At 41.8% G+C, this 24,866-nt stretch overlaps 4 protein-coding genes and 3 non-coding genes across 8 annotated transcripts; 1 reads left to right on the top strand and 6 right to left on the bottom strand.

Annotated features, from left to right (window-relative positions):
- Positions 1–356: 356 nt before the first annotated feature.
- rpl13a (ribosomal protein L13a) lies at positions 357–4,056 on the bottom strand. The gene is made up of 7 exons (XM_071366611.1): positions 3,935–4,056; positions 2,523–2,595; positions 2,193–2,258; positions 1,803–1,904; positions 1,191–1,276; positions 979–1,038; positions 357–611 (listed from the first exon to the last, which is right to left on the bottom strand). Exons 1-7 carry the CDS (start codon positions 3,953–3,955, stop codon positions 402–404), a joined length of 618 nt encoding a protein of 205 aa, XP_071222712.1. The 5' UTR covers positions 3,956–4,056; the 3' UTR covers positions 357–401.
- LOC139554059 (small nucleolar RNA Z195/SNORD33/SNORD32 family) lies at positions 724–805 on the bottom strand. Its single transcript, XR_011670793.1, has one exon. It is a non-coding gene; the product is annotated as a small nucleolar RNA Z195/SNORD33/SNORD32 family (small nucleolar RNA).
- Positions 1,538–1,609, bottom strand: LOC139554065 (small nucleolar RNA SNORD50). The gene has a single exon (XR_011670799.1). It is a non-coding gene; the product is annotated as a small nucleolar RNA SNORD50 (small nucleolar RNA).
- On the bottom strand, positions 1,987–2,068 carry LOC139554060 (small nucleolar RNA Z195/SNORD33/SNORD32 family). The gene has a single exon (XR_011670794.1). It is a non-coding gene; the product is annotated as a small nucleolar RNA Z195/SNORD33/SNORD32 family (small nucleolar RNA).
- A 1,036-nt stretch (positions 4,057–5,092) lies between the features above and the next one.
- Positions 5,093–7,162, bottom strand: atp5if1b (ATP synthase inhibitory factor subunit 1b). Of its 2 annotated transcripts, XM_071366613.1 has the most exons (4): positions 6,769–6,870; positions 5,914–6,004; positions 5,542–5,654; positions 5,093–5,377 (listed from the first exon to the last, which is right to left on the bottom strand). In XM_071366613.1, the coding sequence occupies exons 2-4, from the start codon at positions 5,950–5,952 to the stop codon at positions 5,236–5,238; spliced, it is 294 nt and encodes a 97-aa protein (XP_071222714.1). In that variant the 5' UTR covers positions 5,953–6,004; positions 6,769–6,870; the 3' UTR covers positions 5,093–5,235. The 2 variants fall into 2 exon arrangements, with proteins under 2 accessions (XP_071222714.1, XP_071222713.1); XM_071366612.1 differs by lacking the exon at positions 5,914–6,004 and having other exon boundaries at positions 6,769–7,162.
- A 1,705-nt stretch (positions 7,163–8,867) lies between these two features.
- Positions 8,868–17,713, bottom strand: zmpste24 (zinc metallopeptidase, STE24 homolog). Its single transcript, XM_071366607.1, has 10 exons — positions 17,341–17,713; positions 16,216–16,362; positions 15,995–16,081; positions 15,779–15,895; positions 15,488–15,640; positions 15,193–15,334; positions 14,805–14,956; positions 14,294–14,398; positions 14,031–14,174; positions 8,868–13,204 (listed from the first exon to the last, which is right to left on the bottom strand). Exons 1-10 carry the CDS (start codon positions 17,443–17,445, stop codon positions 12,980–12,982), a joined length of 1,377 nt encoding a protein of 458 aa, XP_071222708.1. The 5' UTR covers positions 17,446–17,713; the 3' UTR covers positions 8,868–12,979.
- Positions 17,714–22,344: 4,631 nt separating this feature from the next.
- On the top strand, positions 22,345–23,590 carry dynlt1a (dynein light chain Tctex-type 1a). The gene is made up of 5 exons (XM_071366610.1): positions 22,345–22,444; positions 22,722–22,763; positions 22,871–22,994; positions 23,111–23,188; positions 23,318–23,590. The coding sequence occupies exons 1-5, from the start codon at positions 22,418–22,420 to the stop codon at positions 23,386–23,388; spliced, it is 342 nt and encodes a 113-aa protein (XP_071222711.1). The 5' UTR covers positions 22,345–22,417; the 3' UTR covers positions 23,389–23,590.
- Positions 23,591–24,866: the final 1,276 nt, after the last annotated feature.

The following is a 24,866-nucleotide window of genomic DNA, read 5'->3' as shown; positions in this document are numbered from 1 at the left end:
ACGCGCGCACGCATTTGATCCACGGGGTTTCCGACAGCATTTCACAAGGCGTTGAACAGGATTAACGCCATAGAAATATATTGTTACATTAACGCATTTAGCACTGATTAATAATCACTTGTTACACGCAAAATGTGTTCGTTTTGAAAAATGTACAACCTGGATGTTGCTCCAATTGTAAATAAAAACAGCATTTTGTCTAGGCGTGCTTCCATTGTGTTCTAACTTAGATTAGAAGTAATACTGTTCATCTCTAGCAGTAGAGCAGCATCTAAAGATTCATTACTCTAGTTACATTTCCTTCTCAACTTCATGCAACTCAAACACACCAAAAAAATGAATCACGCGAGTCAAACTTTCTATAAACATTTATTTATCTTTATTGGCCACCACAAACTAGCTCAGACAAGGACCCCATATTGTTTCAGGACAGCAGTGTACTTTGAAATCTTGCTCTCCACGTTCTTCTCTGCCAGCTTTGACAGCTTGATCACCGTCTTTTTCTTGGCGTACCGGATCTTGGCCTTCTCCTTCCTCTTCTCCTCCAAGGTGGCTGTGATGGCCTGGTACTTCCAGCCGACCTCGTGGGCCAGACGCCCGAGGAGGGCGAACTGGGGAAGGCAGGTTCACACAAAGTAGAAACAATAATGTCACAAACATTAGCCCAACATAAAGGTCATAAGAATAGTTTCCACTACTTAGGGTTCTAATTATTATTTAGCTGTTGTCTCAGATGGTAGTGCATGTAAAGTATTCTCATGGTCGTTAAACTCGAATATTTACTGACGTAAACATCACTGACAATAAGAATAGATGGGTACCTGGCTAAATAAATTTTGGCCAATGTCTGGCTAGCAAGAATGTGGCTAAACATTAGCTCAACTACAGTGCGGCCTGCAACTTTTGACAACTACCTACTAGTCAATGAAGAGTTGATCAATTCAGTGGTGTTACTTGCTAAACTGATTTTAGGCTTACCTTGCGAGTGGGCTTCAGACGGACAATCTTTAGGGCAGCAGGTACGACCATGCGCTTCCTCTGTGGAACAAAATAAATGTCAGCTCCAAAAGCAACAGCAAGTCATTCACCTCTCATATTCTCAAAGTCAATACTCAAACAATGTAAGTATTAAAAAGTAGCATCACCGACAGCACAAGATCAGAGTTATGCTGGATGATTGAAACACTCACCTTGTCATAAGGAGGTGGGACACCATCGAACACCTTCAGCCTCTCCAGTGCAGCCTGTCCTCTCTTGGTTTTATGAGGCAGCATGCCTGTTGGGTTCCAAGGGGGATCAATAAAGTTAGGATGTTACTAGGCAATTAGGTCAACCCACATAGGATAGGCAATACTCTGTAGCACAAGGGAAGCCAAGGAAAAAATATATCTATATATACACTTATGGAGATAGTGTCGCACACATAGGTTCCATGCCAATTTTAGATTGTAAATATGAAATAGGTATAAATCCCAAATGTGCAGAAACTTCCCTGTAACTGTTAACAGACACCAGCACAACATTGTGGCCCTGACTAAACTCAGCAGTCAGATCCGAAAGTTTGTCTCATCAAAATGATCAGCTTTGGGATAAGTGTTCATCACAGTCAAGTAGAAACCATAGGTTGTGCAAGGTGGAGATCAGAATGTGCATACTTCATGCCACTGAATCACCCCATCGGGACCATTTAAATCAAAGTCCATAAAGGTGAGGTCCAAGCAAGCCCCTAGACAGGCAGCTGAAAAACAGCCAAAATTTGAGCTAAAAATACCCCAGTTTAAAAGAAGGGGCTGTGATCTTACCCCTTACAGTCCTCCAGAAGATTCTGCTGGGCGCTCTGAAGTGATATGGTCCACGTGAGGGGTTGGTGTTCATCCTCTTACGCAGGAAAGCCAGGTACTTCACTATTCATAAAGATAGGCGCAATACATTCAAGCTATGCCAGTGTCTAAACCGTTTCACAACTCTGGTTATACCATATTGCTTTATGTCTCAGATGGTAGTGCATGTAAAGTATTCGCATGGTCGTTAAACTCGAATATTTACTGTGGTAAACATCACTGACAAGCAAATCTTAAGATTTAGCTCAAAATAGTTACTAGGAATCAAAGGTAGGACCTCAGAATCACACAACACATTACAACTACACCAAAGGGGTTAACCTGAATATATACAAAGTGTCAATAACTTACATTTGTTACGGTAGAAGTTTCCAGAGATGTTGATACCCTCACATCTCACAACTACCACCTTGTGGCCTGCAACGAGGGAAATCCTGACTTACACATTGAAATAAGTACACAGGCCCATTGTATAATATCCACCGTCTCAGATGGTAATGCGAGTTATCATTGTAGTTACTCAAGCAATGTAGGTTAAAAAGCATCACTGAAAGGTGTAGCAAGCTAATCAAATAACTAGGACCAAATCAAGGTGCAATTACACATCAAGTGACATGAAATTCTTGGATTGAATATTGATCAGTCACAAGATGGGTATTAATTTATCACGACATGACTCACCAAGCAGAACTTGCTTCGCCACAATGGCAGCGAGACGACCAAGTAGATGGCCTCTGCCATCAAGCAGCAGAACCTGGCAAGGTAAGAAGCACATCAAGTAATTGAGAATAGTTGCCCACCACCTGTGGTTCAAATGATTCAACAAGGTTGCCTAAGTCTCCGATGGTAGTGCATGTACAGTATTCTCATGGTTGTTAAACTGACAAGCAAAACAAATTAACTTGGATAAATACATTTTACCTACGGTTTAGGGCCAACAAGCCTTAAAGTAAAGATATAACATTGAAAATGGGTATTGTTTTTGTGCATCTCTGCAGCGTTCCAGCGATTCCTTGGCAAATTTCATGTTCAGGTGAATCTGAGCTACTGCCATTCAAGTAGGGAGAAATTAGGCTCGTATGACGTAGCATTGAGATGAAGCCACTCTCACTAAACTGTTAATAGGAAAAGAAGATCTAAAACGTCCATCATACATGTCAGATATCAATATTGGACGATGTCATAATGCAGGAGGTTGTATTCTCGAACGAGTCATTATTCATATTTTTGTTGCATTCCTACCTCGAAATGTCTAATTCAATAGGGGGTTTAAAACATTTCTCCCATTTGTTTGCATGTTCAGTTCCGGTTGCATTGCATGGCGCCGTTGCGAATGCCAGACTCCACTCTGAGGCACATCGATCTTCATGCTGAAAATCGTGAGATTGTAGAATCCTAAATTGACAGTGCAGTTTGTTTGAGCTATTTTACAGCTAACTACTCCACAACACGCTGATAATGACTTGGGTATTATAGTGTGTTGCTACGTTTGCTAGCTAGCCCATACAGAGCATTAGCATTGTGGGGTTAGTAGTCGATTTGAACTGCAACAGATATCCACATGTTGCTACCAACCTTATCACGACAAAATTAAACATTTGTTCACAAAAAATATTGTTCCCGCAGAGTTAAGTAACCATTTAAAATTATAGGAATGAGTGGTTTTGGGTGGATTTCATTTGTACTGGGTCTAAACATTAACTCGCGCAAACGTGGCCTGTCGCTTACCCAAATAACGTTAGCGTTAAATAGTAAATTCAGTGTTAATTAGGAAATATTCAAAAACTATACGCATTTGACCTCAACACTTCACCAAAAATGCCAACGAACTAGGGATGTCTTCTGACGGGTTTTTTTGTAGTTAACTATCCAGTCTGGTCCGAGTTAGCTAGATAGCTAAATTAATGCAACGCGGCTAAGTTGCGTTAGCCAACACATGACATCCTGGATGTGTCAAATACGACAAATGCTACGAAATGATCTCCACTAGTCTTCATTTACAATGCACAGAGATATTTAACCGGAGTAAAATTAATCTATATGGACGTATTATTTATAAATTTCGATATGTTGGTTCTTGAGCGCTTACACACCTTATTGAACCGGTCCGCCATGATGTGCGAAAAGAAAGACAGACGGGTTGTCCTGCTGTAAAAGACAGGGGTTTCTAGGCGGAGCTAAAGCTTTAGAGGAAATGACGAGAATGTATTCTTCCTTACGGGATTTATACAGGGCTTTATACGCAGTGTACAATGTGCTAATTGCCACCCTCTGGACACAGCGAGGATTACAGAAATCATTGCTCCCAAGACATGCAATGGTCCCTCTTTATCTGGGTCCATTGGACACTCTTACTGACTGTTGTGGCTGCTTTGCTTGATGTATTGTTGTCTCTACCTTCTTGCCCTTTGTGCTGTCTGTGCCCAATAATGTTTGTACCCTGTTTTGTGCTGCTACCATGTTGTCATGTTGCTCCCATGCTATGTCTTAGATCTCTCTTTATGTAGTGTTGTCTCTCGTCGTGATGTGTTTTGTACCATATTTTTAATCTCAGCCCCCATCTCCCCAGGAGGCTTTTTGGTAGGCCACCATTATTAAGATTTTTTTTTTACTGACTTGCCTAGTTAAATAAATCCATACAGTCAATGGGTTAGATGCATGTAAATATAAGAAATAGACACGTCTCAAATGTATAATACTCCACACCAAGCATCTCCTTCACGACTCTGTTTTCATAAGTGTCAGCTTCATGTTTTCATACATCTATAGCAATTAGATTAACATGACTATTGTGTGTCCCTTTCAGGAAATGTCTTGCATAGCAACAGCACAGCATCAATACAATGAAAATCAAACAATATTACAACATGTGGATCAGGTTCATGTGAGGGGGGGGGGGGGGGGGGGGGGATTTCTGTGCTCTGGCAGATTTGTGAACATGGGATCTGTATCTGCGGCCTGATGGTAAAAGCTGATATCACCTTCAATTAGCAATGTTGCATGATTGTTTCTTCAATGGAGGATGTTATGGCATTGGCAAAACTGAGAGTTGTGAACAGACACCAATTCATGGGATAAGTTTCAATAAAAGACAGCGCCATATTTTGTCTTCTTTTTGCCGGAATCCATTTAGACAGTACAGCTACACTAGCTGTAATCATCCTTCTGTAATGTGGTGAACAATCATCCTCCGTAATGGCACCCCACATCTCAAATCTTAATTTTAGCACAAACAATAATTGAAAGCAATAACCATTTCAAATAAATGTTTAATAACCTCAAGCATATACAGAACAATCAATCACATATACACAGAGCTGCCCAGAGACAGTGCAGGCGATGACTAGGATTTGGCCATAGAGAATCCCTGGCCTTTATTCTAACGGAGTGAGTCTCAGTCATCATGCTTCAGTTTCCTAATTTTTCCCTTGTGACGGTCAATCTCACTCTGCAGCCTCGAAATCTCCTTCTTGTGGTGGTCAATCTCCTCTTGGTGATGCTGCTTTAGTGCAGCCAACTGTTCTTGCTCTTTACGCCTGTAGAGGGAGATTGGAAAGTGTTAGGTACAGTGAGGACAGTATGAATACAGGCCAGGCAGACTGCCACAAAGCCTCGATAAATACATTTACAGTGTCAATTTTGGCAAACAAATAGGTATACCACCTATTGGTCGTACAGTATACTGTAAGTCCCAACTAACCGGAAGTACATTTCCTCCTCTGCTGCCTGTTTCTTTCCGAGGGCTCCTCCTGCCTCTCTGACAGATCCTCCGCCGCCACCTCCTTTCCCTGCACCTTTGCCCAACTCACCCAGCTGGTAAATGGAGAAAATTAAATCAACAGGTGAACATATAAGAACAACAAGATGTTCCTTAGTAGGACTATGTATGAGATTGATATGTTGTGTTATGCACAACTTTTATTAGAGAAATAAACATGACCTTCACATTGCATAAAGCTTTCATTTTACAATGGTAAAGGCTAGGCTGTTATCAGCATACAGTATATAGAAGTAGTCAATTCTTTTTCTGTTTTAAAAAAGTGCAAAGCTAATATTAGTGATTAACCGCCACCTGCAGTGCTGGAGTCCTGAACCAAAGTTTGTCATTCATATGTTGTGGCCACTAGATGCTGGTATCATAGTGGAGACCATTTCATAGCACCCTATTTGAAGAAGACAATGCTCTGATCATTAGCTTTCTGCTCCCAAACCATAGAAATCCCAGCCCAGTTTACTACTTTAAAATGGTGGAAGCCCTCAATGGCAATGTCCATGCAAAAACTGGTTATTTCCAAGTTGAGTCCTCTATACATCTCTATGGGTTATCCTCATTGAAGTGGCACGTGACATGCAGCTGAACTAACTAAAGCACATATTGAAGTGGGGAGCTTTTTGCACGTGGAATACTGTAATCTCTGTCAATGCATTGCAAAGTGTTAGGCTATGTAGCCTCAAATCATTCATACACTAATTTTCATGTCCTAATGAAAAACTCCCCCCTTTAATGTTGACTGAAAAGACCAACAGAATTGACCAGAGAATGTAAACACTGCCTTTCAAAAAAACTCTGCCCATTGTGGGCAACAACTGTAGCGTCAGAGAATTGCTTCATCATTCATAGATGGACGCATTTAACCAAATTCCATACACATTAGACCGAGGTGTATGATTGAGCTGCTTACATGGCCTTGTAAGCAGCTCAATCATACACAGTAGTCGTTTGCTACAATTTGTATCAGAACGTTCCAAACACCAGTTAAACATTGTAACATTGTAACATACTGACTGACATAGTAACAAGAACATTACAAATTGTCCAAGGCCATCGCGAAATCAATTGACAATTGAATACCACTCGTTTCATTTTAACGTTGGACTGTATTAGCTGCGAAACGTGGTTGTCTAATCATATGTGGTGCATTTTTACCTGATCAGATGCCATTCTTAGCTGTGTGGTGAGGAGACTCCTAACATCAGCTCTCAAAAACCTTGCCATTTCGTCCCAAAAACAACAAAAACTAGACTGTTTGCCCTTGTCTACCAAAATAAACCATATCAGGGCCTAACCATTGTATATAATGGGGGTGTTTGTGGATGAATATGAACTGAGTCTTTATTATATTTCTATGAAGGATCAATACGACACAGCGAAATAGATGACCATCTGTGAAAAGTAAGTGGGTTTTTATCAGTAAGAACGTTTAAATAAATGGTGATCTGCCTCAAACAACAATTATATTTGAAAAAACGTTCACCCCTATGCATAATGGTACGGTCTCATAACGGAGAGTATGATACCAAAGATGTTTTAATCATATTGACAAGATAGTCGAGTGACTGCTCTTACAAGTGAAATACGTCCTCAAAATGGAAGGCAGGCTGAATGACGCTAGATCAGTTGGGACCATTTTATAAAGTAGTTTTTTGTCAAAGTTGCCGAAATGCCACGTGCGTCTACAATACATGTGCATTCATAAAAACCTAACCATTACAAAACTTATATTCAATAAAGTAAGCTTCACGTAGCAAATGAGCAATTACATGTTTTGTTGACCAAATTCGACATTCTCATTGACCATACAACAATTCCTCACTTTCAGGGCGGAGTAAACTCCTTCGCTTTGCCTTCCTGATGACACCGCTATAGCTAGACCGTTTGATATAAGATGGACTGCGCACTACGTAGTGGCGTCTGGAGTGGCCTTTTGTTGATTGCATTCGTCTACTGTGAGCACTTCTGCTAAATTATGGCTTTGATGACCACATATGCATGTTGTCAAACACACAGTAGGCCTACACCACAACTATTTGACATTTCAAAATTACATTAATACATTTTCGAAATTAAGGGATTGTATTTATAGCCTACTATTAAACAAGTTCAGTCATCAGAAAACAAGCAGGAAAGCCATGCATGACTCTTTACCCAGTAGTAAATCGTTTGGGTAACTGACATTTTCCATGGCCTACATTCCAAGTATCAAACTTTGGAGGCACCGTGAAAACAAAACGTTTGTTTTATGCTGTAACAAGTGGTCAGTTAAAAGGGCAATCAGCAGGTGCTACAGCATTTTTTGGCCTTAAATATTTTAATGATATACCCATTGATTCTTGAAGAATTAACTTATGCCTCATGAGCTTAGTTCAACTGTTGTACTGCATCAGAACCCAAAACGTAAGTTTGTTTTATTCCAATGTTTGTAAACAAACTAAATGTATCACTATATAGCCTCAAAACACGGTTCAAATTGTACATTTAATATAATGTATGGCCAGTCCTTTGAGAATGGTTACATTTCTCCAGCCCCATCCCTCAGCTTTTTACCGAAAGAGATGTGGGGATCGAGAACACTTTGTTTCAGGTGCTGACTGCCAATTTAAAGTCAGTAATGAGATTATGTGGTCTGTAATTGGTACCGTATGCAGGCTATGCTTACTATGTGTAGACATAATTATTGTTTTGATAGCCATAATCTACTATGCTATACAAGATATTGTGCTAAAATATGTACCCTCAGCCTGGTCTCATAGACTAGACGTAACATAGTAAATGTAAATCCAGGACACTCATTAGTATGATATGTTACGTTTGGCATGGTTACATAAGATAGATGGTTACTAACGAAAGTAGAGTGGTTGGTCGGGGTGGGCGTATAATGCGAATGTCTAGCAACCCAGAAGTTGCGAGTTCAAACCATCACAGCTAACCCTTCCCCAAACTTAACCCCTAACATAGCCACCTAGGTAGAATTCATAACATATCACACGGTTTGAAAATTCATAACATATAATCCGAAAGGTAATTCGTAACATATCATACGAAATGGGCGATGGACATCCACAAATAAATACCAACAAAACATCATACTAAATGAGTGTTTCAAATTTAAGTACACAATAATACGAAAAGCTCTGAGACCAGGTTGGCAGCGATATGACTATGCAAATGATTCATATCACAGTTAATTCAGTAGTGCATCTGTCACTATCCATAAAAAGGTTGAGACACAAATAGGAAAAGACAGCTGCTGTGAGAGACTTTATTCACAATGCTGCAAGAAAAGTATGTCCTTCTATAACAAACCAAACACTTGATTCATCTGATGTAGCCCCCCCCCCCCTCCCTTCAGTCAAAACTGGGTTCACTATCACACCTCGCACACACAGGCACCAGAAGAGAAGAAACAAAACAATAACACATTAACAGTAGAGTCCAAACCACATTCACATATTACAAATGCATTCACTTTTTTCTCCCTTTGCCATTAAGCTATTCAATGATTTACAAGTACAGTATGGTCAGTCCGTTAAAAGTGCATTAAAAAAATGAAATTCTGTTGTAAAAAGAAACTAGGAAATTTGACCTAAATTGAACATTCCTTTGGTCCAAGTATTACTTAAAAACTATCACCACAAGTGACAGATCCCTGGGAAGTCACAGGCACTCAAACCTTAATTAGAGTAACTGCCAAAATAAAGGAAAGACCAATAGTGTCTTAATAGGGTGTTGGGCTACAATGAGCTGCCAGAACAGCTTAAAATAACTTTAGCATAGCTTCTACAAGTATCTGGAACTCTATTGGAGGGACGCAATACCATTATTCCACAAGAAATTCCATAATTTGTGTGTTTTAATGGTGGTGGAAAACGCTGTCTCAGGCGCCGCTCCAGAATCTGCCACAAGTATTCAATTGGGTTGAGATCTGGTGACTGAGACGGCCGTGGCATATGGTTTACAAAGTTCATGTTCATCAAGCCAAGTTTAGGTCCAAAAGGCTCCTTATTAACAGCTTCTACATCCAAGCCATAAAACTACTGAACAATTAATCAAAAGGCTACCCAGACTATTTTCATTGACACCCTTTTTTTACGCTGCTACTCGCTGTTTATTATCTATGCATAGTCACTTTACCCCTACCTAAACTCAGCAAAAAAAGAAAAATTCAGTTTTCAGGACCCTGTCATTCAAAGATAATTCGTTAAAAAATCCAAATAACTTCACAGATCTTCATTGTAAAGGGTTTAAACACTGTTTCCCATGCTTGTTCAATGAACCATAAACAATTAATGAACATGCACCGTTAAGACACTAACAGCTTACAGACTGTAGGCAATTAAGATCAGTTATGAAACGTAGGACACTAAAGAGGCCTTTCTACTGACTCTGAAAAACACCAAAAGAAAGATGCCCACGGTCCCTGCTCATCTGCATGAATGTGCCTTAGGCATGCTGCAAGGAGGCATGAGGACTGCAGATGTGGCCAGGGCAATAAATTGCAATGTCTGTACTGTGAGACGCCCAAGACAGTGCTACAGAGAGACAGGACGGACAACAACACCTGCACAGAATCCATACATCCGAATATCCCACCTGCGGGACAGGTACAAGATGGCAACAACTGCCCGAGTTACACCAGGAATCCACAATCCCTCCATCAGTGCTCAGACGCTCCGCAATAGGCTGAGAGAGGCTGGACTGAGGGCTTGTAGGCCTGTTGTAAGGCAGATCCTCACCAGACATCACCGGCAACAACGTCGCCTATGGGCACAAACCCAATGTCGCTGGACCAGACAGGACTGGCAAAAAGTGTTCTTCACTGATGAGTCGCGGTTTTGTCTCACCAGGGGTGATGGTCGGATTCGCATTTATCGTTGAAGAAATGAGCGTTACACCGAGGCCTATACCCTGGAGAGAAATCAATTTGGAGGTGGAGGGTCTGTAATGGTCTGGGGCGGTGTGTCACAGCATCATCGGACTGAGCTTGTTGTGATTGCAGGCAATCTCAACGCTGTGCGTTACAGGGAAGACATCCTCCTCCCTCATGTGGTACCCTTCCTGCAGGCTCATCCTGACATGACAATGCCACCAGCCATACTGCTCATTCTGTGCGTGATTTCCTGCAAGACAGGAATGTCAGTGTTCTGCCATGGCCAGCGAAGATCTCAATCCCATTGAGCACATCAGGGACCTGTTGGATCGGAGGGTAAGGGCTAGGGCCATTCCCCCCAGAAATGTCTGGGAACTTGCAGGTGCCTTGGTAGAAGAGTGGGGTAACATCTCACAGCAAGAACTGGCAAATCTGGTGCAGTCCATGAGGAGGAGATGCACTGCAATACTTAATGCAGCTGGTGGCCACACCAGATACTGACTGTTACTTTTGACCTCCCCTTTGTTCAGGGACACAATATTCAATTTCTGTTAGTCACATGTCTGTGGAACTTGTTCAGGTTGTGTCTCAGTTGTTAAATCTTGTTATGTTCATACAAATATTTACACATGTTAAGTTTGCTGAAAATAAACACAGTTGACAGTGAGAGGACGTTTCTTTTTTTGCTGAGTTTACACATTACATCAAACATGGTCCAAGCACACCAATACAGTCGTGAAGAGGACACGACAAAACCTATTCCCCCTCAGGAGAATGAAAAGATTTGGCATGGGTTCTAATATCCTCAAAAGGTTCTACAGCTGCACCATCGAGAGCATCCTGACTGGTTGCATCACTGCCTGGTATGGTAACCGCTCGGCCTCCGACCACAAGGCACTACAGAGGGTAGTGCGAACGGCCAAGCTTCCTGCCATCCAGGACCTCTATACCAGGCGGTGTCAGAGGAAGGCCCTAAAAATTGTCAAAGACTCCAGTACCCTAGTCATAGAATGTTCTCTCTGCTACCGCACGGCAAGCAGTACCGGAGCGCCAAGTCTTGGTCCAAGAGGCTTCTAAACAGCTTCTACCCCCAAGCCATAAGACTCCTGAACATCTAATCAAATGGCTACCCAGACTATTTGCATTGTCCCCCCCCTCTTACTCTGCATTGTTGGTTAAGGGCTTGTAAATAAGCATTTCATGGTAAGGTCTACTACACCTGTTGTATTCAGCACGTGACAAATAAAATGTAATTTGACCACTCATGCCCTGTGCATAGGGGCATTGTCATCCTATGTGGGCATAGTCATGGTAGCCAAAATAATGGCCTGCCCAGCATTTTTATACATGACCCCAAGCACGATGGGATATTAATTGCTTAATTAACTCAGGTACCACACCTGTGTGGAAGCACCTGCTTTCAATATTCTTTGTATCCCTTGTTTCATTACTTTGGCAGTTACCTGTATAACTTGATCCATCTCAAGCATAGTCTTGACTAAATCTGAAAAGGTGTGTATCTTTTAAAGTTCTAGTGTTCAGACACACCTCTCATAATAAACAGTTGTAGATGGAGCCAATCGACCAGCAGGATATACTATTAATAATAAATTGATGGCCCATTCGCTGTACAGCCTATTGTCACTCTTGATATTTTTTTCTCAACCCCCCCCCCCCCCAAATGGATTGGATAGGGATAGTGCCACTCCTACTGGCCAGGGATAGTGCCACCCCTACTGGCCAGGGATAGTGCCATCCCTACTGGCCAGGGATAGATCCACCCCTACTGGCCAGGGATAGTTCCACTACTGTACATCAAGGTTTTATGAGAAAACATTTGTAATGACAAATTCTCAGGGGAGTAAAATTAAATTCAAATAAAACTTCAGTAAAAAATTAAAACCTTGCTGGAATATGAGAAATCCTTGATCAATGTGACCTGTACTAGCAGCAAGTGCTTAAACTAAAAATGTTCGGGTAATTATTTATGCCCACAATTGTATTGCATGTTCATGTTTCCCTGTGTTACGGACGTCACACTGCTTGCTTAGTGAGTACAGGTTCCTCCCGATTCGGCTCGCAGAGCTCGAACTCAGGACCTATGCCTGGCTAGCACACGTGACTGCACTCCTTGACAACTTACAAACCGTTTGAGCTATCGGGAAAATGTATAAATCGATAGCTCCATCGGCAACATGTCAAGCTAGCTGTGGCATGAGCTTATGGTACATTCTTAACTCCATTACACCTAGAATAAGCATAGCCGCAGATCTTCTTGTCTCACACTAGATTTCTGAAAACTTTTGGTATTGTGCCAGTTTGAAACTGTGGGGAAAAAATTACCAAAAAAGGAACATAATGGCGAGGATAAAGGAGAACAAAAATAGGGAAACAGAGAGGAAAATAGGGGAGACTACATCAGAGTGCCAGAAGAGGCCTGCGGAGACCCTTGGGGTGAGGCAGCGGGCGTGGCTCTCCTTTTGGGACTCGTCAGTCCTGCTTGGTGCTTCCCAGGGCCCGTAGGCGCTCCAGGAGGGGAGGGTGGGAGTAGTGCCACATGGAAAAGAGCCAGTCAGCCACAGGGAAGCCCAGGTTGTCTTTGTTGAGCTTGATGAGTGCAGAGTAGAGCTCTGAGGCTCGACCCATGCCCAGCGCAAAGGAGTCCGCCTGGAACTCAAACCTGCGGCTCAGGACAGTCAGACAGAATGACAAGACCTGGAGGTAAGAATGGGAGAAATGTCAGTTTTCCTCAGTGGCCTGTAGCAGGTACTCATCTGCTGATCGCCATCTCAAAAACACTTTCTGTTTAAGCGGACTTAAGAAATATATTGTAGCTTTAGATGTATATTTCTTTGGCCAATATTTACTACTAGTATGCTCAAGGTATTTTCGCCAAACAAACACTGGACTTAATGAGAATAGCTGCCACAGCACTTGCAGGGCCAACAGATAAGGCCTCCACTGAAGTGTATTAAGAGGTCAGACATACACAGATTGTACAAAACATTAAGAACACCTGCTCTTTCCAAGACAGACTGGCCAGGTGAAAGCAATGATCCCTTATTGATGTCACTTGTTAAATCCACATCAAAATCAGTGTAGATGAAGGGGAGGAGACAGGTTAAATAATTATTTTTAAGCCTTAAGACATGGATTGTGTCTTCGTGCCATTCAGAGGGTGTATAAGCAAGACAAAATACTTAAATGCTTTTGAAAGGGGTACGGTAGTAGGTGCCAGATGCACCGGTATGAGTCAAGAACTGCAACGCTGCTGGGTTTTTCACGCTCAACAATTTCCTGTGTGTATCAATGATCTACCACCCAAAGGACATTCAGCCAACTTGACAACTGTGGGAAGCATTGGAGTCATCATGGGCCAGCATTTCTGTGGAACGCTTTCGACACCTTATAGAGTCCATGCCCTGACAAATTGAGTCTGTTCTGAAGACAGAAGGGGGCTGCAACTGAGTATTAGGAAGATGGTCTTAATGTTTTGTCCACTCAAGTGTAAATACATTGTTTAGGAGATGGAGTCACTCACCTCATTGTATGGGGAGAAGATGAACTGGAATATGATCATCAACCCAATCAAAGTGGGCTGGCTGTTATAGAAACCAAAGGCCACGAACAGCTCCTTCCGTCCAATTAGCACAGCAAAGAGGAAGAAGCACAGGAAGGAGTTCATCTGCAAGGACAGAGGCAGGGGGGAAAATTGTATCAATGACATTTCTGCATCAACATGAAAGTGGCCTATTGGTATAGAGGTGATGTGCAGATGCATATCAAGGGAATTCCCTAACAAACCTGACTGATTACTATGTTTTTCACAGTGTGGCCCAACTTCCAATGGCCCAGCTCGTGGCCCAACACCGCCAAGACCTCTGGATTGTTGCAGCCTTGCTTCTTGTTCTAAATAAAATAAAATAAATAATAAAAAAGCGTTAGAACATAACTGGTTTGATTTTTAAAAGAATTATGCATGAACTATTGACTACAACTTCTAGTACACCATGTTATGTTTCTATGATAGGACCACCACAACACATTAGATATATAACATAAAAGTTGTAATGTGCTGGCGGTGCTCTAACCAAGACTACAGAAATGGTATGTATGGCTGAATTGGTGCTCAGTAATACTGGAGAACTTTGAAGAAGAAGCATGCTTCAGCAATAAATATTATTGAATGGAATCAAGTTGCCTTCCTAAACCTTTTTTAAATATTATATATTTATAACATTCTGACACACAGTTCTCTGCGTAACGGAGAGAACTGAATGGTCCTCCTTCCAGACGCTGGAAGCTCAAGTCTGACCTTGAGCTTGGATTTGTCCTCGGTTGGTGTGTCAGTCTCTCCGTCCTTGTTGAGGGGAGAGTAGTCCTCCAGCAGGGTGTCGAACAACACTATGCGCTTGTTCTTGAAGAACCCATAGAAGTAAGCGTTACTGTGAGAGGAACGCTTGGAACCTGGAAGAGTAGGTCAAAATGAATCATTACAATACAACTTTATAGTCCATAAGTAACAGCGAACATCGGAAAGGTGTTTCTGCTATGTTTTCAACCCCCACACATCACCACACACAGTTGAGACGAACACAGGGTCAAGCTGCAGGGTAGTGCCCATTATGCCTTGCTCTCCTCTGATGTTAAACAATTATATACAGTCTACGGTGTTACATCTTTGGGACAAAACAAGTTATTACCTTCTACAACATAGACCTTAGTGAGAGGGAAACTGATAGACTTCGACATGCTTTCAATCTCTTCCTTCAGCTCACCCTCTGGCAAAGGGGTGAACTTGTCAAATAGGGGCGCAATGTAGTCCGCATAGATGGTCACCAGAACCTAAGAGAGAGAAGGAACGACCAGAAATAAATACATTTGTAATTTATTTGGATATATTGGATATTAGTTTAGCTCCATTAATTCCTCCCCAGCGCCTAAACAATTGTTGTTTGAATATTCCCATCCAGCCAGTTATGAGGTGAAAGGACTGACAAGTGAGACACCCAGTGTGAAGAGCCAGGCGTAGATGAAGAAGAAGTCTCCACCAATCTTGATGATGTAGAGGAGCAGTGAGGTCACAGGCAACAAGATACACTGGGTCACAATAAACTTCTTTACAGCATCCTTTAGGAAGAACCCCAGCGTCTGGAAGGAGGACCATAGACGACAACAAAAACAAACAAACTGGGTGTTAGAAACAATGCCAGTGAAAAAAAGTGTAATTGATTCAATCTAGGAAACTGTCTGTATAATAAGAATGTCCTCAGAGAGTTGACAGTCTACCTGCTGGTTGAAGCCATGCTTCTCCTCAATAACAAAGGTGTTGTAGATACTCCAGGGAAGGCCAGTGAATGCACTGAACAGGGTTGCTAGTATCAGAAACGAAAGAGACTGGAAGATCTAAAAAAAAAAAAGACAGAGCCATGGAATGATTCAAGAAAATTGCCAAAACATTTGTAATACTGGACTGCCAATTTTAACCATGGACCATGCACACACCTCATACTCTGGACCCAATCCAAAACGAGCAGTCACTGTCCCAGCAACTTTCCAAACGAAAGGGATTCCGCCAAATAGCAGGATCAGCTATGGGAGAACACAGCAGTGTTATATCGGGAAAAAATGAAATTCCCTCTGTGTGATAAATTGAGGTAGACAACTAGGTTGTACTATAACAAAGTAGGTCCTAACAAATCAATGGATATTTTAGTTGTACCCACCGTCCCCTCAGTTTCTGAATACAGTCCAGACCAGAAACTGAAGTTGCTCTTGTCTAGTTGATAAAGGCGTGACTTCTCAAAGGTATCTGTGTCCATGATCTTTCCCAACTCTTGTGGTACGTGCACGGTCAACCTGTATATTCTCCGCTGGGTGTTAGAAGAGACACTTAAACATTAAAAAAATTCTATTCAACATAGCTAATCAAAAAAAGAAATGTCCATGTTACAGAATGATTAGTGGGGCCTCGAGTTGCAGTAGGGCAATTCCATGTTAGCGGAATTACGCCAAACAAAAACCATTAATTTCAAAGTTTAATAAACCATATAACTCTACGCACAATGAGTACTTTAAACAATTGACACAGTAAATAAAATAAAAACATTTACTGGAAAAACTGCAGATGCAAAGTTTGGTAACAGAATTAAGGTAACATCTCCGTCAGTTTTATTATGTTACCAAACTTTGTATGTGCAAAGTTCTTTCTGTAAACGTGTTTCTGTAAAAAATAATCTGTGGAAATTGTTAAAGGTAGTTATTGTGGATAGAGTTGTATGGTTTGTTAACCTTTGAAATCAATGATTTTTGTTTCGATTTTTTTATTTTATTTAACTAGGCAGGTCAGTCAGTTAATTCTTATGACGGGCTACACCGGTCAAACCCGGACGACGCTGGGCCAATTGTGTGCCGCCCTATGGGACTCCCAACCACGGCCGGCTGTGATACAGCCTGGATTCGAACCAGGGTGTCTGTAGTGACCACTCAACCACTGAGATGCAGTGCATTCACCAGTCCACTCAAAATGATAGCAAGCTCATTCGCATCCAGTTTCCATTCATGCTAAATGTTCTTCTTCGATAAGGTTCGCTGCGCCACTCGAAAGCCCAGTTTAGAATACATTTTAGAGCGAAAAATCTTTGTCTCAGCGTAATTCTGTTACCATGGAATTGCCCAGTACAAAGATGACGTCACTCCCGAAAACAGCTTTGTTCTTGGTAAAATATTGTAGACAAACAATAATGAAAACAGTCAGCATGCGGCTAGAAGGCCAGCAGTGAAATGCAGTAAAGAAAGCCTTGTTATTGACAAAGAGGCCGTTACGAAACAAAGTAAAGTTCAACAATTACCTGTCTGTAGGCAAGGTAGGCCTCCCATAGATACACCGTCCATGAGAACACCAGAACAGCATAAAATATCTTATTTTCGATTGGTAGGTTAAGTATTGTTTCCATCTTTATTCTGGCCTTGGTCTCTATATAAAGTTAGCAAGCTAGCATGTGTTGCTAGTTGGACTGGTTGAACAGCCGCCCGTTGTTCACACGCCTTCCAGTCTTTATTCAGAAGATAAGACTGTTTATATTTAAATAACTTAGTATGGTTTATATCCCCAGTTTAAATTGACTAGTTTTCACCAGTCCACTCAAAATGATAGCAAGCTCATTCGCATCCAGTTTCCATTCATGCTAAATGTTCTTATTCAATAAGGTTGACATGCTAAATGTCAGTGCAGCAGTTAATTTTGTTCCCAGTGAAACTAAACCAGTCGTCTAAATAACTAAGGTTCCATGCTCACTGTATTATCTCTCAAAATATACTGAACAAAAATATAAACGCAACAATGTAAAAGATTTTACTGAGTTACAGTTCATATAAGGAAATCAGACAATTTAAATAAATTAGGCCCTAACCTATGGATTTCACATGACTGGGCAGGGGTGCAGCCATGGGTGGGCCTGGGAGGGCATATGCCAACCCAACTACTGGGGGGCCAGGCCCAGGCAAACATAATTAGTTTTTCCCCACTAAAGGGCTTTATTACAAACAGACAAATACTCCTCAAAATGCATGTGTGTGTGTGTGTGTGTTTTGTGTGGGAGTGTCAGTGTAGTATGTGTGAGTGTGTGGTTAGAGTCCAGTGACTATACATCGAGCTTGTGCAAGAGAGTCAGTGCAAGAAATAAGAATAAGTTAGAATAAAATAAGGGGGTCAATGCAAATAGTCATTTGATTAACCATTCAGCAGTCTTATGGCTTGGGTGTAGAAGCTGTTAAGAAGCCTTTTGGTTCCAGACTTGGCACTCCAGTACTGCTTGCCGTGCGGTAGTAGAGAGAACAGTCTATGATTTGGGTGGCTGGAGTCTTTGACAATTTTTAGGGCCTTCCTCTGACACCACCTGGTACAGAGGTACTGGATGGCAGGAAGATCAGCCACAGTGATGTAATGGGCCGTACCCACTATCCTCTGTAGTGCCTTGCGGTCGGATGCCAAGTAGTTACCATACCAAGCGGTGATGCAACCACTCAGGATGCTCTCGATGGTACAGCTGTAGAACTTTTTGAGGATCTTAGGTCCCATGCCAAATCTTTTCAGCCTCCTGAGGAGGAATAGGCATTGCCATGCCCTCTTCATGACTGTCTTGGTGTGTTTGGACCATGATAGGTCCTTAGTGATGTTGACACCAAGGAACTTGAAGCTCTCGAACCGCTCCACTACAGCCCCGTAGATGTGAATGGTGGCATGCTCCGCCCTCCTTTCCTGTAGTCCACGATCAGCTCCTTTGTCTTGCTCACATTGAGGGAGAGGTTGTTGTCCTGGCACCACATTGCCAGACCTCTGACCTCCTCCCTATCGGCGTTGTAGTTGATCAGGCTTATCACCATAGTGTCGTCTGCAAACTTAATGATGGTGTTGGAGTTGTGCGTGGCCACGCAGTCATAGGTGAACAGAGAGAACAGGAGGGGATTAAGCACACACCCCTGAGGGGCCCCCATGTTGAGGGTCAGCGTGGCGGATGTGTTGTTGCATAACCTTACCACCTGGGGGAGGCCCTTCCGGAAGTCCAGGATCCAGTTGCAGAGGGAGATGTTCAGTCCCCCGCTCCTTAGCTTAGTGATGAGCTTGGAGGGCACTATGGTGTTGAACGCTGAGCTATAGTCAATGAACAGTATTCTCATGTAGGTGTTCCTTTTGTCCAGGTGTGAAAGGGCAGTGTGGAGTGCAATAGAGACTGCGTCATCTGTGGATCTGTTGGGGCAGTATGCGAATTGGAGTGGGTCCAGGGTTTCTGAGATGATGGTGTTGATGTGAGCCATGACCAGCCTTTGAAATCATTTCAAGGCTACAGATGTAAGTGCTACGGGGCGGTAGTCAATTAGGCAGCTTACCTTGGCATTCTTGGGCACAGGGACTATGGAGGTCTGCTTGAAACAGGGTCAGGGAGTTGTTGAAAATGTCAGTGCAGGGCCTTCCGAGTGGCGCAGCGGTCTAATGCACTGCATCTTATCACTACAGACCCGGGTTCGATCCCGGGCTATATCACAACCGGCCGTGAATGGGAGTCCCATAGGGCAGCACATAATTGGCCCAGCATCGTCCAGGTTAGGGGATGGTTTGCCCGGGTGGGCTTTACTTGGCTCATCGAGCTCTAGTGATTCCTTGTGGTGCGCTGGGCGCCTGCAGGCTGACCTTGGTCGTCAGTTGAACAGTCTTTCCTCCGACACATTATTGCGGCTGGCGGGTGTTAAGAAGCGCGGTTTGGCGGGTCATGTTTAGGAGGACACATGGCTTGACCTTCGCCTCCCGAGCCCGTTGGGGAGTTGCAGCAATGAGACAAGATCGAAATTGGGGTGAAAAGGGGGTAAAATACAAAAATAATAAATACCATACTTGCCAGCTGGTCAGCGCATACTCTGAGTATGTGTCCTGGTAATCCGTCAGGCCCTGCAGCCTTATGAATGTTAACGTGGTTAAAGGTCTGACTCACATCGGCTACGGAGACCGTGATCAGACAGTCATCCGGAACAGCTGGTGCTCTCATGCATGGTTCAGGGTTGGTTGCCTCAAAACGAGTATAGAAGACATTTAGTGGGTCTGGTAGACTCGCATCACTGGGCAGCTCGCGGCTGGGTTTCCCTTTGTGATCTGTGATAGTTTGCAAGCCCTGCCACATCCGAGCAGAGCCAGAGCCAGTGTTGAAGGATTCGATCTTAGTCTTGTATTGACGCTTGCCTGTTTGATGGTTCGTCGGTGGGCTTAGCTGGATTTCTGATGAGTCCAGATTTATGTCCCACTCCTTGAAAGCAGCACCTCTAACCTTTAGCTCAGAGCGGATGTTGCCTGTAATCCATGGCTTCCTGTTGGGATATGTACGTACAGTCAATGTGGGGACGACATTGTCGATGCACTTATTAATGAAGCCGGTGACTGATGTGGTAAACCCCTCAACGCCATTGGATGAATCCCGGAATATATTCCAGTCTGTGCTAGCGAAACAGTCCTCATAATAATGAGTGACATGTTTATATGTTTGTCAGATTTTTTTCCTGTACCTTTTTTGGTACTGTACATGTGTATATACAACTCATGGGGAGGGCGGCAAAAGTGTATTATTAAATCAACTAATGACGTTGTGATGAAATTGTATCTTCTTACTTTACACATGCTAATAAATACATTTATATATATATATATATATATAATAATACCATGAATGTAAAATGACTGAAAACAAAGTAATTTGGAAAGTAACATGATTATGAGCTTGATAAACAAAGTCAACTGAGTAGGTAAACCTATTTTGGATTTATTCCATTCTATGAACATTACAGATAATCAGTAATAATCTCCTGTGGGAAGGCATTGATTTCAAGCAATACACATAGGTGTCCTGCACAGTCTAAACTGCAGGGTCAATGAAATAACCATTTAAAGTTCTCCTTTGGAGTGGAGTCCATGTTATCTTTATGACCTATGCAGCACTCTCCCAGTCTGAAGCGCTGTTGGTGTGTACAGAGCCCTTGGTCTGGAGAATGTGTTGAGAGCAGTGTGGGGAGGAACAAGATGGGGAAGTTCGATGTGAACCATGCTTCATCAAGGTTCTCTTCATAGCAGTCACTTTCAATTCTAGCCGCTTGACTTTGATCAGCAGAGGGCTTTGATGCCTTTTTCTGGACCTTCGCTGCTCCACCTTCTCCCCTGAGTTCTTCCAGCTAGCTGGACATTTGGTCACCCAAGTCCAGGCAGCCTTAATGAAAACGTTGAGAATGTAATACATCAGTAGCCTATAAAAGGATAACTACTACATTTAAAATGAACACATAACTATTAATGGACAAAACATGAACATGGGATTATGAGTGGCTGAATCAAATATTTGGTTACAGAAAATGAGTTTGTGGCCTCCTTTCATGATCATTTGACTGCTAAATAATTCACTAATGGTAATGAATTTTGATTAAACATAGCATCAAGCTGCTTGAAGTAGTCAACTGCCACTCTGATGGTGGTGGTGATGCCCACTGGGCACACACTGGTTGAATCAACGTTGTTTCCACGTCATTTCAAGGAAATTCCGTTGAACCAACCGATGAATAGACATTGAATTGTCTTCTGTGCTGTGGGTGATGATGATGGATGAGACAGGAGTTAGGACCACACTTACATGTGAAGCAAGTTCTATTCTGTCCCAGTAGATATAACACAGGTAGGAGAGAGCAGCCACAAATAAAGCTGTGAAGCGTTTCCATCCTTCAAAAATAGTCTGCGGCGACGGAACAACCGTATTGAAAGTTGCATGTCTGACTATGTTGCTACCAGTGAAGCATGTCGTTAATGCACAACGCATCCTTGACCATTCAGATGATTGGGGTTCAGCTCCTTCAATCCAATCCATTTCAATCAATGTTTTGACATTTTAAATAGCTAGATGGATGAAATGCACTGATAAAACGTGTTGTGGCGCAATTTAATTTCCCACAAATTGGTCGACATTCGAGCATCTAAAATGAGATTCTAGTAATTCTATACGCATGACTTCACAAACGCTGCAGATAATTATGACAGGGCCTAATTAGGCGTCTTTCTCCACAACATTCCATCCATTATTTCCATTGAATGTGTTTTTCTTTACATCATGGCCACACATTTGTGCTTAAGGCCTATGTTATCCATAAATAAATGAAAATATCTGACATCTTAAAACGTCCCCTTTTTCTGAATATTCGGGATATGGCATAGACATAAAAGAAATGGATATTGAAAATAAAACTCAACTGACACTATAGGCGGAAATAATAGCCTAAACTTGAAACCAAATAATCTCAGAATTTCTGTTGCACAGATTCAGGTCCCGGTGATTTGACGTTGACATATTTGTTTGGAGGTTCCTATAGCAACCATCTAAAACTTTCGTACGCCACAGGACCATGGACGAATTTCAATTATCTGAAGAGGTAGGTTTAAAGAAAAAACGCTACATAAAATTATCTTCGGGAAACATTTGAGTTCTTTCCCGGCCTATATTGTTGCATTGTATCACATTGACTACATTAATGTTGCTGTGACGTTATGTCTATTATTTGAGCGGGCCAGATAAACTGACCTCTAAAATCTGGTGGCTATATACTTACTGTATGTGGGAAATAAAACAAGAGACAAAAACACCAAATGCCATACTGCAAATGTTACTTTCCTAGCTAGAAAAAATATATATTTTCGCTCCCTTTTCAGACTGCATTTGTCGTTGATGATATAACTACAATCATAAAAGATGTAAGTATTTGCGCAATTGGTGATATTACTACAATCATAAAATGTATTTGCAGTTTCCTAAATAAGTGGTGATTGACATGTCAGTGTTAACTGAAATAAATACTTAGACTGTGCAGACAACTATTGGAAGCAGTGCCTATCAACAAAATCGAATTAACCAATGGACATCCAGTGTGGTGGAAACAAGTCTGAATCAACTGTCCAAACTAGGAAAACCCTTTAAATACATAGGTAACCCTTCTTGTTATGTTGTGTACAGTACATTTGTAAAATGTAAAAGTATGGCAATGAAAGGACCCAACAAGATCAGGTAATGATTTACGCATCTTTACTGTGTTCATCATTAGTGACTTGCATCATACTGCAGAAAAATGGAGCAGGCCTGCACACTGCCAGCTCTTGCTTCTGGGACAACACTATGGACAGTAAGCAACATAAATGTTTTGCAGACAGTGTCTACAAAAATAAGTAACAGCAGAGGCCCACAATGGTTTTTCATAATCTGTAGAATGTTGGAATGGGAACTAATCACAATCTGTTTGTTTCTCTTCCAGGAAGCTGTACGGTGAGATGGGAGAACAAAACCACGTACTGTATAGTCTGTGTCTTTGGGTTGGCTGTCTGACTTGAACAACCACCATCTTCTATCTTCCCCTGTTTTGTAATCAGACATTTTCCCAACCCCAGTGAAACCAGTCTAATAAATGTAGCCCTTGGTTTTGAACACAACTGGTCAATCATGGAATACACCCGTCTTATTCCTTATCATATTAAGCGGTTTAGCTAAGTTCATAAATCTGCAATAAACAGTTAAAAAGACATTGAAATTATAGTTTTTTCTCCTTTCTTCCCAAATGATGACTGCACATTATTGCGAACTGATCATTGCAGATTTAAAATCACTGAATAATGAACAGTTTAATACCACTTATGCCTTTTTATAAATATACCTTAAAAGGTAGTCTCAGCAATATGACATAGATGCAGATAATAAACAGCATAGTGGGTCAATTTACACATCAACTAAGAGCATTGAAGTGCAAGGCTCAACTTCTCCCTTGTTTTGGTCCTGTTCCTACCACACTAACCAGTGTTTGTGCATCTGAAAACATAGTTTAAATAGTTTAACTAGGCAAGTCACTTAAGAACAAATCCTTATTTACAATGATGGCCTACCCCGGCCAAACCTGGGCCAATTGTGCGCTGCCCTATGGGACTCCCAATCACGGCCAGATGCGATACAGCCTGGATTCAAACCAGGGACTGTAGTGACGCCTCTTGCACTGAGATGCAGTGCCTTAGACCGCTGCGCCACTCGGGAGCCCAGTTTACAGAGCCACCGATTACTTTAACCTGGAAAAGTTAAGCTACCCTTAAGAAACATATAGTTTACTTAACTAAAGTTATTTTGTAAAAGTATACTTAACAAAATATAAATGCAACAATTTCAAAGATTTTACTGAGTTACAGTTCATATAAGGAAATCAGTAAATTGAAATAAATAAATTAGGCTCTAACCTATGGATTTCACATGACTGGGCAGGGGTGCAGACAATCAGAATTAGTTTCCCCCCACAAAAGGGCTTTTATTACAGACGTGCTCCCTCAAAACATCTGTGGCATTGTGTTGTGACACAAAACTACAGATTTTAGTGGCCTTTTGTCCCCAGCACAAAGTGCACCTGTGTAATGAGCATGCTGTTTAATCAGCTTCTTGATATGCTACACCTGTCAGGAGGATGGATTATCTTGGCAAAGAAAACTTGCTCGTTAACCTGGATGTAAACAAATTTGTGCACAACATTTGAGAGAAACAAGCTTTTTGTACATATGGAACATTTCTGGGATCTTTAATTTCAGTTGATGAAACCAACACTTTACATGTTGTGTTTATATTTTTGTTCAGTGTAGTTCACTACAACCAAACTGCTTTGTGAAAAATTATCATTCCTAAATCTGAAATGTCAAACCAGGTTTTCATCCAACCGTATGCAAGTAAAGTACCTCATGACAGGCCTGACAGAAACAGACATGGTCGGTAAACTCTCCAAATGTGAAGAAAACCAACTGGTGTCGATAAAATTAATTATGTGAGAGAAGTCG

The sequence above is a fragment of the Salvelinus alpinus genome, chromosome 25 (genome assembly GCF_045679555.1).
Source record: "Salvelinus alpinus chromosome 25, SLU_Salpinus.1, whole genome shotgun sequence".
In the NCBI taxonomy this organism is placed as follows: Eukaryota; Metazoa; Chordata; class Actinopteri; order Salmoniformes; family Salmonidae; genus Salvelinus; species Salvelinus alpinus.
Note: the sequence above shows the minus strand (reverse complement) of the source record. Positions and strands in the feature narration are given on the sequence as shown.

What these genes read in the sequence shown, in the direction of transcription:
- rpl13a (XM_071366611.1), bottom strand. Translation starts at nt 3,955, where the DNA reads ATGGCGGACCGGTTCAATAAG. An exon ending in GGCGAAGCAAGTTCTGCTTG is followed by an intron (nt 2,259 to 2,522) that starts GTGAGTCATGTC and finishes CCCTCGTTGCAG; the next exon opens with GCCACAAGGTGGTAGTTGTG. An exon ending in CTTCTGGAGGACTGTAAGGG is followed by an intron (nt 1,277 to 1,802) that starts GTAAGATCACAG and finishes GGAACCCAACAG; the next exon opens with GCATGCTGCCTCATAAAACC.
- atp5if1b (XM_071366612.1), bottom strand. Translation starts at nt 6,837, where the DNA reads ATGGCAAGGTTTTTGAGAGCTGATGTTAGGAGTCTCCTCACCACACAG. An exon ending in TAAGAATGGCATCTGATCAG is followed by an intron (nt 5,655 to 6,768) that starts GTAAAAATGCAC and finishes TCCATTTACCAG; the next exon opens with CTGGGTGAGTTGGGCAAAGG. An exon ending in GAGGAGGAAATGTACTTCCG is followed by an intron (nt 5,378 to 5,541) that starts GTTAGTTGGGAC and finishes CTCCCTCTACAG; the next exon opens with GCGTAAAGAGCAAGAACAGT.
- zmpste24 (XM_071366607.1), bottom strand. Translation starts at nt 17,445, where the DNA reads ATGGAAACAATACTTAACCTACCAATCGAAAATAAGATATTTTATGCT. An exon ending in CCTACCTTGCCTACAGACAG is followed by an intron (nt 16,363 to 17,340) that starts GTAATTGTTGAA and finishes TCTAACACCCAG; the next exon opens with CGGAGAATATACAGGTTGAC. An exon ending in AGCATGGCTTCAACCAGCAG is followed by an intron (nt 15,641 to 15,778) that starts GTAGACTGTCAA and finishes TCCTCCTTCCAG; the next exon opens with ACGCTGGGGTTCTTCCTAAA.
- dynlt1a (XM_071366610.1), top strand. Translation starts at nt 22,418, where the DNA reads ATGGACGAATTTCAATTATCTGAAGAG. An exon ending in AATTTCAATTATCTGAAGAG is followed by an intron (nt 22,445 to 22,721) that starts GTAGGTTTAAAG and finishes CTCCCTTTTCAG; the next exon opens with ACTGCATTTGTCGTTGATGA. An exon ending in TAACTACAATCATAAAAGAT is followed by an intron (nt 22,764 to 22,870) that starts GTAAGTATTTGC and finishes ATAAATACTTAG; the next exon opens with ACTGTGCAGACAACTATTGG.